The 12,970-nt window shown below is 54.1% G+C and overlaps 1 protein-coding gene across 1 annotated transcript in view; it reads left to right on the top strand.

Annotated features, from left to right (window-relative positions):
• The first annotated feature begins 1,710 nt into the window (after positions 1 to 1,710).
• VAX2 (ventral anterior homeobox 2) overlaps positions 1,711 to 12,970 on the top strand; it is a 50,350-nt gene continuing 39,090 nt past the window's right edge. The window contains exon 1 of the mRNA XM_084627149.1: positions 1,711 to 2,234. Coding sequence (XP_084483275.1) covers positions 1,946 to 2,234 — 289 coding nt within the window. The 5' untranslated portion in view covers positions 1,711 to 1,945. The remainder of the gene's footprint in view (positions 2,235 to 12,970) is intronic.

The raw sequence follows: 12,970 nt of genomic DNA, 5'->3' as shown, positions 1-12,970 counted from the left end.
TGCCATTCCTCCCCCGACCCCGGGAAGAACTCGCCGGCGTGGAAACAGGGGTGGCCCAGGGATAGACTGAGGGTCGAACTTCCATCAGGAGCAGAGGCAGAAAGCCATTGTGTCTGGGCAATGCACATCCGTGATTGCAAATAAAAAACCCTCCCGTGTGTTTTCCGAACTCCCCCCCCCCGGAATCGCCCCCACCTCTACGTTCAATCATAAAGGCACCGGTAACCCCCGGAATGGAGAACTGAGCTCTAAGGAGAGGCGAACGTGGCCCTGTCTAGAGCCGGGCTTTTCTGGAGCACTCAGTGACCAGATCTGAAGAGGGGAACTGACAACTCCGGGAATCGCTCTGACTTGTCCGCACCAGACGGTCTCAATCACAACATTTACCGAAAAGACGCCCCCTTAGGAGCGGGGCACTCTAGTGCCCGCTTGGATCAGCGATGAGGGCAGAAGGTACTCTGCCTGGGGGGGCGGAGGAGCAATTCTCTAACAGCCTAATAGTCAATCAAGCAAACAAGTAATACCCCGGTCACATATCTTTGGGGAAAAACCCAAACGGTGCTTATAACAGGAAGGAGCGGGGTCTGTTTTCCAAAGCAGCCCCCACCAAGCATCCGCCCAGCCCAGGGTAAGTGTTACTTGGAGCGCTGCTCAGCGGTTAGGAAAGCTGCTCCAGGCATTGTTCAGAAATCTGGGACCCCAGGCTCGCCAGGGCTCTCCCCGCCTCCCCCTGGACTGAGCGCCTGTCTCCAGCGGGGGCTAGCGGCGCAGTAAGCACCCGGGTCAGTAATTGACCAGGCCGGGGCCTTTTGTTCCTCTTCCCCCCAAAATAACACCTTGAAAATGCCCGGCGCGCCCTGGTTTTTTATAGCCGGGCCCTGCCCAGCTCCCGCGGCCAGGAGCCGAAGGGGGTTCGCCTGCCGATGGGGGCAAAGCACAGGGGCTCTTTGTTTGCCAATCAATAGCGAGGGAGTCTGCAGCAGGAAATTACGTGTGTGGCAAGCAGTCAATTTCAAACTGCTTCTTTACTCCCATCCCTCGCCCGGCTCGCTGTCCTGCTTTCCCGGCTCATTCAGGCCGCTGCGAGCCGCGGGTCCAGGAGGACTTCCTCACCCCTTCGATTAGCGCCGATGATTGGCTGTTCTCGTATTTATCGGCCGGGGGATGAGAGATGGAGAAGAGGAGGGGGCGTCTGAAAAATATCCTGGGCTATTTTAATTAATCACCCCCCTTCCCTCCCCCTTTCACTCCCTCCTCTTCCCCCCCCCCCAATCCACCCACATTCCCAAGGCAGGATCGATCTCTGTGCACGCGAATGAGCTGTGAAAGTCCGGCCCGCCTCGCTGGCGGAGCTGTGAAGGCAGGGCTTGGCGAGACACTGGCTGGCTTGCCTGCTCCTCGCTTTTTTGCTCATCAGAGAGAGACAGGAGCGAAAGGAGACGCGGAAGGAGCGGTCCGCGCAGGAGGCAGGGGCTGCTCTTGAAGTTTGCCAGGAAGAGGGGTGCTGGGGGGAGGGGGGAGGAGAGGGGGGTACGTGAGAAAGGACCAGGACTCTCAAAGTTTTTAACTCTCCCCCCCCCCGCCCCAGGCGCCCGGCGGGCACGGGCATTTCTTGACTCCTCCATTGAAATTTGGTCGTGGGGGTATTTTTCCCCTGGGGGGGGGAGCAGCAGGGGGGCCGGGGAAGGGGCTGTTTAAATGGAACGAGGCTGCCCCGCAGCCCGGGAGGGAAGTCTCCGTGAGTAGGACTAGAGAGAGCAAGAAGGGGAGCGGGGGGACCTCGCTGGGTCCTCCCGACCATGGTGCTCACCCTGGGGGAGGGCTCCTTAGCTGCACCCCGGGGCTGCCGCCGGCCGGCGCCAGGGCGCTGATCCCCGCCTGGTTTTGGGGGGCAGAAGGGGAGCTGCCCCCTTCCCCCCTCCAGCGCCCCGCTCTCTGTCTCTTGATGTTTGATCCCTCCGAGGCGGCCACAGGCATGAGCGATGGCGGGGCCCAGGCCGGCAGAAGCCCCCTGCTGCTGGGGGAGCCGGGCACCCCGGAGCGAGCCCGGGGGAAGAGCGGCGCCCGCGGGGAGCTGGAGAGCGCGCTGCGAGGAGGCGACGGCGCACACGGACTCAAGGAAGTCCCGGGGACCTCGGCTGCCAGCCCCGGCTCGTCCCAGGAGTGCGTCCCGGAGAGCGACAGCCAGTCCGGGGGAGGAGAAGCGGATTACTGCCGCCGGATCCTGGTGCGAGGTAAAAGGGGAGCGCGGCCCCAGCCCCTAGCCCAACCCTTAGGGCGCATCTCCTGTACCCCATCTCCTGTACCCCATCCCATTCCCTGCAACGCCATCTCCTATACCCCCATCCCCTGCAACTCATCCACTGCACCCCATCCCCTATACTCCCATCCCCTGCAACCCCATCTCCTGTACCCCCATCCCCTGCAACCTATTCGCTGCACCCCTTGTACCCCATCCCCTGCGACCCTTGTACCCCCATCTCCTGCAACCCATCCCACCCCCTGCAACCCCATCTCCTGTAGCCCCATCTTGCCCACCTCCTCCCCCCATAATAACACGCCCCATAATAACCCCCAACCCTCCCCGTTCCCTGCCCCGGGGCCTGTCCTCTCCCTCCCCATCCCAGCGCCCCCCCCCCGGCACCCCCTCCCCGGCAGACAGCAGCCCGGAAGGGGAAAGCGGCGTGTGGCTTTGGTACATGTCAGGCGAACTGGGCCCGGGCGAGCGAGGCTGCGCCCCTCCCGGTCCCTTTCCGGTGGCCTCCCTTGCCCACGAAGGACCAAAGCAAAAGGGATGGTGGTGACCCGGGGTGGGTGTGTGTGTGTGTGGGGGGGGGGGGGGCTGCTTGTCAGCTGCCTCTTTCCCTGCGCCGCCCGGCATCCCTCTTCCTCCCTCCCAGCTCCCGTGGGGCTCCACTGAGAGATTTGGGAGACCGCGTGTATTCGGGAGAGGGCTTCGCCCGCCAGTGTGCGGAGGGGTGCGGAAAAGGGGGGGTCGCCCCCCCGAGCCTTTCTGCCCCAGTCCTTCGTTTTTATCTTCTTCTCTTTTAAACGGTCGGTCTCTGCGATGCATTCAGCTCTGGTGGGGGCAGGGGACCCCTCTCCCCGAAATAAACACACGGGGTGGGGGGGGAGGAGGGGGAAAGAATCCCAGGGGGCTGCTTTGGGTTTTAAACATTTGTCGCAGGGAAAAGGCGTCACGGAAGCATCATCGAGTTAAGAGGGTTTGTGAACAGCCCTTGCTCCACGGAAATAAATAGATAAATAAATAAATGCACCCCCGGGACCCTTCCAACCATGTGTTCAATCGACGCCTGTCGGCGCCGAGAGGCTTGAGCAGAGAAAGCCCCGAGCTCGGGCCCCGAGACCCGGGAGATTTCTGTGTGTGAAAGGAGGGCGAGGGGTGTAAAAGCTGAGGATCCAGCCGCCCGAGCTAGTTCAGTCCCTTTCTCCGTGACTGTTTATTCAAAATAACAATAGCGGACTGGCTAGAAAGCAGCCGGTCCGGTTATGGAGGGCAACCCTCCTCTGATTTGGCTTTGAAAGCCTCTAGTTTCTTGTGTCCCTGTTTTTTAAATTAAGATGGCAGCAGGGTTCACAGCTTTGGAGGGAGCCTTGCGTGCAGGAAAGGGAAATTCTGGGCAGACAAGAAATTCGAAACATCCGCCGTCCTCTTTCGCTGTATAGTCAGAAATATGCCAGCCCAGCTCCCCTCCTTTGGGATTTTTTTATTTTCCTTCAAATATACTTCTTAAAAATTTGCTCTTTCCAATCCTCCAGGCAGAATTATAAACAGATTCCAAGCACTGCCTTGTCTTGCATTTTAAGACCCCCTCGGACATATAGGGGCCCCTCCGCTTCGTTCTAGAGAAAATCGATTTTTAAAAAGGACATCAGGCTACCCTGTTTTTGGTGCTTGTTTGTTGAAGTGTTAGATTAGATCGATCGATCGATAGATAGATAGATAGAGGGGGTATGGGCATAGATAGATAGATGGGGTCGGTGGGGATAGATAGATAGATAGATAGATAGATAGATAGATAGATAGATAGATAGATAGATAGATAGATAGATAGATAGATAGATAGAGGGGGTGTATGGGCGTAGATAGATAGATAGATAGATAGATAGATAGATAGATAGATAGATAGATAGATAGATAGATGGGGTGTATGGGCGTAGATAGATAGATAGATAGATAGACAGAGGGGGTGTGTGGTGATAGATAAGTAGATAGAGTATATGGGGATAGATAGATTAGACAGATAGCCAAAGCCGGGTGAACAGGGCCACATTCCCCCTTCACCCAGAGCAGTCTCGGAAAGCAGAGCAGAGATTCAGACACTTGTCCGTACCCAGAAGGATTGCGGGTCCCGCTAGAACAGGCCTCGGGCGATTCTCATTCTTCTCTCGGCTTTGGATTGTACCTTGTGGGGTGACATCAAAGCAGCGGCCCCTTTGACAATAGTATCTGTCCTGCGGAGACACTGCCCGTTTCAGCAAGATCCGCTCGTAAGGCAGATTCTCCTTTTAGATCAGGTCGTGTGCTTGAAATGTCTCCGATAAAAACACCGGCTAAGACCGGGGCACAAGCCGCTACCGGCACGACGGGAAGTTTGGGTTTTTGCAGCTTTAGATTTCTTTCCGTGAGGCGTGTGGGGTTTTATTTGTACCCGTATCTGCGACGTTCTGGATTATCTGAACCTCTGTCTCGCTCGCTGGCTCCACACGGAGAAACAGCCCGGCGCACACACATAGGACAGTCCTAGGCGTGCGTGGAGAGAGAGAGAACCAGATGCAGGTGGAAATGTTTGTAAATATGGGCGTGTGTGTTTGTGGCTACATAGTGTTTGTGTGTGTGTGTGTGGGGGGGATACAACATAGGCAGTAAAGTATAAAAGACGTGTGTGTATCTGAAGAGATGCGTGTCTGAATCTAGAGACCTGTCACCACCCATTGCTCTGGGTGGATTTACAGACAGACACGGCATATCTAGCGCACCACGTCTGAGGCTTGGAAGGAGGAATTGTTGTCAGCAAATGTCAGTAAAGGGCCAATTTCACCGTAGACCTTCAAACCAAAGAATAAATATTTCCATCAATAATAATAATAAATTACAGCGAGGCAAAGTAAGGCACACGCTGCTTGAGCACCTATTAGAGTTTGAGTGAAGCCTATTTACTTTGCACATGTTGGCAGGCGATATTGACAATTTGTGTTTTAATGGTTATAAATCTTTCACTATTTGAATCTCAACATTTCCCGTCGTTAAATAATTGTCTGACCGGGCCCGTAATTTCCCCCGCAACTGTGAAAATTTAAATGGACACAAATTAAAACAATGCTTACAAATAAACCTCGATTTTATCTGTGAGAACCGTCACCCAATTAAATTCGGATTCTGACAAGCCGGCGTATATCGCCGAACGTGAATGTAGTGAGTGGACACACCGAAACACATTATTTCTAGACGTGTAGGTAGCTCACGTAGCCACAGAAACTAGATACACGTATCCCCATGTATTGCCCAGTGTGTATTTAGCGAATTTATACCAAGAAATAAAACACACATGGCCGTCTACTGCTGAAGGTGTGCGTCGAGCCCGGATACACAGAAACGAAACACACGTGTGTATAAACACGTATTGCCAAGGGCGTATGTAATGGAGAGAGACACTAAAAGCCAACTCGACACCGCTATGTATTTCTAAATGCCTATGCCGCGTGTATGTGTATCCAGACGCAAAATATACACCGCCACATATTGCTAAGTGGGGATGTAGACACAGAAACGAAATACCCATCCCCAGACATGGCTGAATGTGTTCGCAGTGCGTGGATACAACGAAGCGAAACGTGTTTCTCGACATATATTGCCGACCGTGTGCGCAACCAGTGAACATACACACAGAAGCAAAACATCCGTCGCCATAACGGTGTTTGCGGTGCATGTATGCGAAGTAACTAAGTATGTTTAGCCATATGTTGCCACGTGTTTATCTAGTGTGTGTTTGCACGGAAACTGACGTGTGTGTCCACAAATATGAGGTGTGTGTTCAGAGGCGCAGAGACCTGTGTCTAGATCCGCTCCAGAGATGCAGGATTCTACCTGTCTATGCTGGTGTGTACGTACCTTACACGTACCTTACACGTACCTTACACGTACACACAGCTCTCTGTGGCTAGTTACAGTCACACATTCTCTGGCGACCATTGTGTAACTTCACCCGGTAACATAGTGACTTGGGGACCCGGAATCTTTCTATGTCACTGGCTGGAGGTGGTGAGCAAGAGGGGGCGGCATCTCAGTCCTGCCTTTCCCTGTTTCCCCCCCAGTATTCGCTACTGGGGCGGGGGCAGATACTCCCTGTCTCTCGCTGCCTTTCTGTCTTTGGTGGAGGGATGGTGCCCCACTTCCTAGGGCCTTTTAGGCGGTCAGCGCTTTGGTGCTTGGCTGTAGCCGGCCCAACGCGGGACTCCTGGGTTCTCTCTCTAGCTCTGAAAGGAGAGGAGGTGGGGTGGGTTAGGAGTCAGGGGCGCCTAGCCCCGGTCCCTTTGCTGTCATTATGTAACCATGAGAATGCAGGCCATCCCGTGCCTCAGTTTCCCCGTGCCCAAACCGGGGATCAGTAAGGGGTTGTGGGGCGGGGGGAAGTTTAACACATGAACATCTATGCAGCCCTTCCAGATTGTTAGGGAAGGCCACGAGGGTGGTTAGTTATTCGCCCCCTCCCCGGGCCCAGTTCCTCCTGCGTGGATGGGGGCACTCGGGAGTGATTGGGGAGGGGTCTCTGGGTGCCATGCCATCTTGGGATGGGGGGCAGCAGAGTTTAATGGGGGCAAATGGCGGGAGGGTGAGCGGGACCCTGTATCTCTTACTCTCCTTGGAACACAGACCGGAGAAGCTTTGGCACCCGGACAGCTGCAGGGCAGGGGAAGGGGCCGTCAGCCTGGGCGCTCCCAGCAGCCGGATAAGCCGGGTGCACCGGGCTTTGCCCTGCGGACGCCGAGCGAGCGAGTCGCGGGGGAGTTTGCAATGCGCCGGGGTGCGCGCTCGGGCCGGGCCGGGCTCGGAAAGCTGGTTCGAGCCCGCCGGCTACCCCGGGGGAAGCTGGGGTCAGCAGGGGGACAGAAAGTGTGTCTATCTCCCCCCCCCTTCTCCCTGGCCTTGATTGACACCCCCGCGCTAAGCCGCTCACCAAGGAGGCAGGGACCGCACTGGGCCGCGTGCCTGGCAGGCCGGGCCCCCCACCCCTGGGGTTTAGGCTGGGAAAGGCTCTTGCAGCTTGGGAGGGCTGTTCTGCACCAGAGGGGAATCAGGCTGGGGCCTCCCTCTTCCAGAGCAAGAGAAAAGCCACCCAGCCAAACCCTGCTCTGCCGGAGGGCCCTTGGGTGCCTGGCCCCAACTCCGGTGGCGGGCCTAAACCTTCCTCTGTAAGATGTTAGGGCTGGGCAGGGCTCCACCATTTTGCAGCCTTCCCCACTGCGGTAACAAAATGGTGGCAGCAGCCTTAAGTCGGGAAATAGCTGCACAATAATATTTTAAATGTTGCCCCCGCCCCTCCCGCAGCCCTTCCAGATCGTCCTCCCCAAAAGGAAAAGAGACCAACAACCGCCAGGCCAAAGTAGCAGCTGATCAGACAGTAACTATGGCCAGGTTAAAAAAAAAACAAAATAAAAATCCCCCCAACATTTGATGAGAACCGCACCATGCCCCCTAACAATCCAACACCGGGAACACGCCTGGTCAAATACAAATAAATTCTGCCCTGGGCAGCTGGCGAGGGTCTGGCTTTAGGGGGCTCTGTATTTATCGCAGTGGTGGGTGAGTAGCATGGGATGGGCCATTGCTCCTGGAACTGCTCGGGGTTTTGTTCATTGAGCGGTGGAGTAAATATTTTTCTCAGACCAGGAAGAAGTTGACGTGTAACTTGGGGCTGGAGGGGGTAAAGGAGACGGACCGAACCGTGTGACTTTTATATGTATTGTCCTTTGGAATGATTGGACTTTATTTGAATGCACTTAAAAAAACCCCAACCCCGTGACTTTGTTCCACCCAGTATTTATAAAATAATAATTTACTTGTCAAAAGAGATGGCAGCTTGTCGGAAAGACGATTGTTTGAACAAGTTTTCTGTAGTTATCTCAGGAGCGCTGCTAAACGGGGAAATCCCGTTTAAACCCCCTTAGCGTGATACCGTTTGAACAAAGAGAAGAGCGAATTGTCTTAATTTTTCGGATCACCTAGATTGTTGGTTTAAAAATAGAAGGGCGAAGGGGAATCAGAGGAAGATCCCTTCTCTGAAGATCCGTATCTGCATGAGATATACATGGTACATAGCGTGACTAAGGATATTTCCCATAGTATCTTGTGCAGGAAATGTTACACACGTCTGTGCAACTCACCTGCAAAGGAGTTTTGAGCTTCCTGCCCGTTTAGATTTTAAAATGTAATTTATCTGCGATCAATGGGCTTAGCAACAGCGGATCCCCCCGGCCACAGAGACCATCCTTTATAAACTCCCGTCACTTTTCGGGGGGATAAGCTGTCAACAACGATGACTTGAGGGGACTGACAGGCTGTCTTTCAAACAAGGGACCGTACGTGGCTTCTCACAGGTAGGAAAACGTCAGATTGTATGTTTTCCTCTTTAAAAAATTCTCAGCCCCCCCCCAGGAGTCTCTCCATACAGTATTTTGAACATTGCCATTTTCAGGCCTCGCAGCTTTCATTTAAAACCCAACCAGTCAATACTTTGCGCGCGCCAGGGTGTTGGTAGAAAGCGGTTTGGGCAGGGGCTGGCTGGGCGAAATCGAGGGAAAATGGGGAAAGAAAGAGAAGAGTCGCCCTCAAACGTGTTCAAGTCTGAATGTAGAGCCGGGCGCTAGCCGCGCTGCGCCGCCCGCGCCTGGCGCCCGGAGGGAATCCGGCGCGCCGAGCTTTCTACATGCAGCAAAGCTGCTTGTGGTTTAGGTCAGAAGGGCCAAAAAGCAGCGCGAATGTAGCGGGGTTTTGAGAAGGAAACGCCCCCCCCCCTTTCTAGGAAGGGGCTTGGCTTGGGGCTTTGCAGAAGAGAAACGTGGGTTGGGAAACGGGTCTCTCTGTTTTCTCTCTGACTGCGCCTCAAGCCAATACAAAAAATCAAATCGAATCGAACCAGGCTAACAAAGGCAGGTTTTTGCTTTCCTTTGACTAGATCGCCTTTAAATGGCACTCTTTACAAGAACAGGTGTGATAAGCCGTGGGGGGGGGAGGGGGGGCGCGCGTTCACATTAGATGCAAAATAGGAAATAGGATTCGGGGAAAGGGTTGTTCTTTGCATGAATCCACAGGGCGCGTTTCTGTGCCTAGACAATCGCCGACGGTCCCTGTGCGCGCGGGTACACCGCACACCCCGCATCTGAGGAGCCCTTTGCGCGCTCCCTTGTGAAGGCGGCGCGCAACTTGACTGCTTCCCTCTTGAAATACGTCTGGGCTCTGCAGCCTTCGACGCGCCGCCGGGGAGTTCCTCAAAGCGGCGGGGTTTCCCCTCTGCCACCCCATCGCCGGGCATCGAGGAGAAGGGAAGAGTCCGGAGCTTTTGCCGCGATCGGACCGGGCTTGAAACAAGCGAGGGAGGCCTGGCCCTAGCCGCTGTGAGAGGGGCTGGTCCGGTTCAAACCCTCTTGTTTGTTCTCTGTTGTGGTGGGTGTGTGTGGACTCGTTAGCACGATCCGCCTTCGGGAAAGTTGGAAGGTGCCTGGTGGTTTTTTTTGTTTGTTTTTTGTTTAAAGAAAATATGCTTAATCGTAGCAATGGAGGGCGGGGCACTTTGAGAGCCATCGCCCCCCCCCCCCAGTCCCCTCTCCCCGACACAGCTGGCCCGGGGGTTCCGTGCGCCCTTCGCGGAAGAGCTGTGAAGACGCTCGGTTCTGGCATGAATGGGGAGCGAGACCCGGCAGCCGGACAATGGGCGGCCTGTCTGCTGTTAAAGGAGCGGCGCTTGGCTCCGGCCGTTAAAGAGACAGCTGCTTTTGGGGGTGCGGGCGGGGGAAGCTAGACCGTGCACCCGCAGAGTCGATTCTTCTGGGCTGGAGCCAGGGGGAGGTTAGCGGGAGAGAGGAGGCTACGCTCAGTGCGTGGGTGTATTTGTGTGTAGACACGCGTGGAAGGGGAGGGACTGAGGGTACCTAGAGAGGCGCCGAGGTCTTTACGAGGGATCATCCACAGTCACCCCACTGCTTCCTCCAACCCAGACACACCCTTACCTCTCCCCTCCTCCTGCGGGAGAGTCCGCGTGGTGCTTGGTGCATCAGGGAAAGAAGCATTTCACAAAGCAACCAACCCAAAGAAAGCCCACTACAAACAATCAAGAAACAAACACCCCCTTAATATCTTTGGTGGGCGAGACATGATAACCACAGAGGTTTGCAACATCCCCATCAGGCATCTGACATCCTGATCTACTGGTGGTGGCTTAGATCCATCCCATATTGGTCTGTCCCCAGGGGAGAAATCAACTCAGCACGTTGGTTCTGCAGGCCAGGAAAGGAAAGAAAAAAGACAGGGCCCGATTTCCCCGAAGCCTGCCTCAGTTGGTGTCTGTACTGCGGTAGAGGGTTATATCCTGACATGGTGCAATATGCATGTATGTTTCAGATACAGTCGATATCTGATCTATTCCTAATGCATAGGCTGTAACACACACACACACACACATATATAAACGCTTGTAAGAGCTACAGATGTGTGGGAGGGAACCCGCAGGGAAGCTATGATGTCATGTGTGTAGCTGTCTAGACCTAGGTCCCTATGCACCCACACCCATCATCAGTATGTGATGTATCCCCTAGGCATATGTATATATTTATATAGCTTAAAAATATGTGCGACCCCCCCTTATACATTAAAACCATCTTTTTATATATTTAACACCATTATAAATGCTGGAAGCAAAGCGGGGTTTGGGGTGGAGGCTGACAGCTGGCGACCCCCCCATGTGAGAACCTTGCAACCCCCTGAGGGGTCCTGACCGCCAGTTTGAGAATCCCTGGTTTGTAGCGTATAAATAGGTGTGCAATGTTGTGATGGTGTTGGTCCCAGGCTATTAGGGAGGCAAGGTGGGCGATGTAATATCTTTGCAGTGGGTCTCAACCGGGGGGTAGGTGCACTCCTGGGGGCAGGCAAAGGTCTTCCCGGGGGGACAGGAACTCCTCTAGAGATTTGCCTGGGTTTACAACAGGCCACATAAACAGCACCGGCGAAGTCAGTACAAACTAAAATTTCATACGATGACTTGTTTTATCCTGCTCTATATACTAGACACTGACCTGTAAGTACAAGGTTTATATTCCAAGAGATTTATTTTATAACATATGGTAAAAATGAGAAAGTCCGCAAGTTTTCAGTACTGGTGGGCTGGGACACTTTGTTATTTTTGTGTCTGATTTTGTAAGCAAGTCGTTTTTAAGGGAGGTGAAACTTTGGGTGTGCAAGACCAATCAGCTTCCTGACAGGGGTACAGTAGTCTGGAAAGGTTGAAAGACGCTGATTTATTGAACCAACTCCTGTTGGTGAGAAAGCCAAGCTTTCGAGCTTACACAGCGCTCTTCTTCAGGACCTCGGCTCTCTCACCGACAGAAGTTGGTCCAAAAAAAGTTATCACCTCCCCCACCTTATTGCTCTGATATATATATTGTGTTTCTCGATATGTTGATATGTATTGTGATATATCTAGATATGGTATAACTATGTGTGTTTAGTAGCTACAGCGTAGAGCACACGTACACAGATATAGGCAACACACACTCATTGTGTGTGTGTTTGTGTATATATATACACACACACACGAGTGTGTGTTGCCTATATCTGTGTACGTGTGCTCTACGCTGTAGCTACTAAACACACATAGTGTGACAAATAGTGTGCGTGTGTATAGGGAATTTTTGCAGGTGCAGCTGGATTTCCCCCCATAACAGTATTTGCCCCCCCTCGCTGTTTCAGGCGTTAGATCGGTGTGTCCCAATGGACGGCCTGTGGACCGGCGCCGGTCCCTGAGGTCTCCCTGACACAGGTTAGGAAGGCAGCAAGCCGGTCCCCGGTATCAAAAAGTTTGAGAAACAGTGTGTTAGAGCCATCTCGGCATACAAGGGCTTTGGAGCAGGGAGAAGATTCTGGAGACAGCTAGAGTTATCCCTAAAACCACTTTCCCCATGGGCGAGGCGCTGGTCACCGGGGTCTGATGCAGTTCCTGCTCCAGCTGGGCTGGGGGACAGGAGGAGGCGGACCGGTGGCTCCCCAAAGATGATCTGCACAGGCCTGGCCCATTTCTAACCTGTCAGCCAGTCTCAATCCCTCCCACCCTATTGTAGTAAAATGGCCACCCAGGGGTTAACTGGGTTACTCAGAAGAGTATTATGGGGTGGGGCTATGCTCCACCCCCTCTCTTCGTTACTTCCTGTTTAGGTAGCCAGTGCCCCGCCCCATAGCTGGAGGCAGCATCACTGTCCCACCCTGCAGTGCTGTCAGTGGACTGTGGGTTTTTGTAACACTGGCCATGAGGCTGGGCTCTGCGTGGGCATGGCAACTGATGGCGGAAATGAGGGCTTCATGCAGAAAGCGAGGACTCGCCGCCATGTGTTGGAAGCTGGGGCCGCTCGTTTCTTGCAAGTTAGAGGACAGTCAAGGACCCACGGATGGGGCGGGCAGATAGCAAACGTGAAAAGTCGGGAGACATGTTTTCCTGGAGTGGTGGCGGTGGTAACAGTGGCGGATATAAGAAAAAGCCCCTAATAGCTGCCCGTCTGGTCACCCTACCCACCGAAGACAGTAACACCTGTTCCCCTGGAAGGAGTTTGTTGCAGCCTCAGACACTGGGAGAGAAGAGTTTAGAAGATTTGCCACAGTCGTTGACAGAACCCTGCCCCCTTCGATGGCCACTTCGCTGCGCCCATCACAGCCCCCCCATAACAAGCCTCCCGAGCCCCATTC

Source organism: Lepidochelys olivacea (genome assembly GCF_965140295.1).
Source record: "Lepidochelys olivacea isolate rLepOli2 genome assembly, chromosome: 4".
Taxonomy (NCBI): Eukaryota; Metazoa; Chordata; order Testudines; family Cheloniidae; genus Lepidochelys; species Lepidochelys olivacea.
This window is presented reverse-complemented; position numbering and strand designations above follow the sequence as displayed.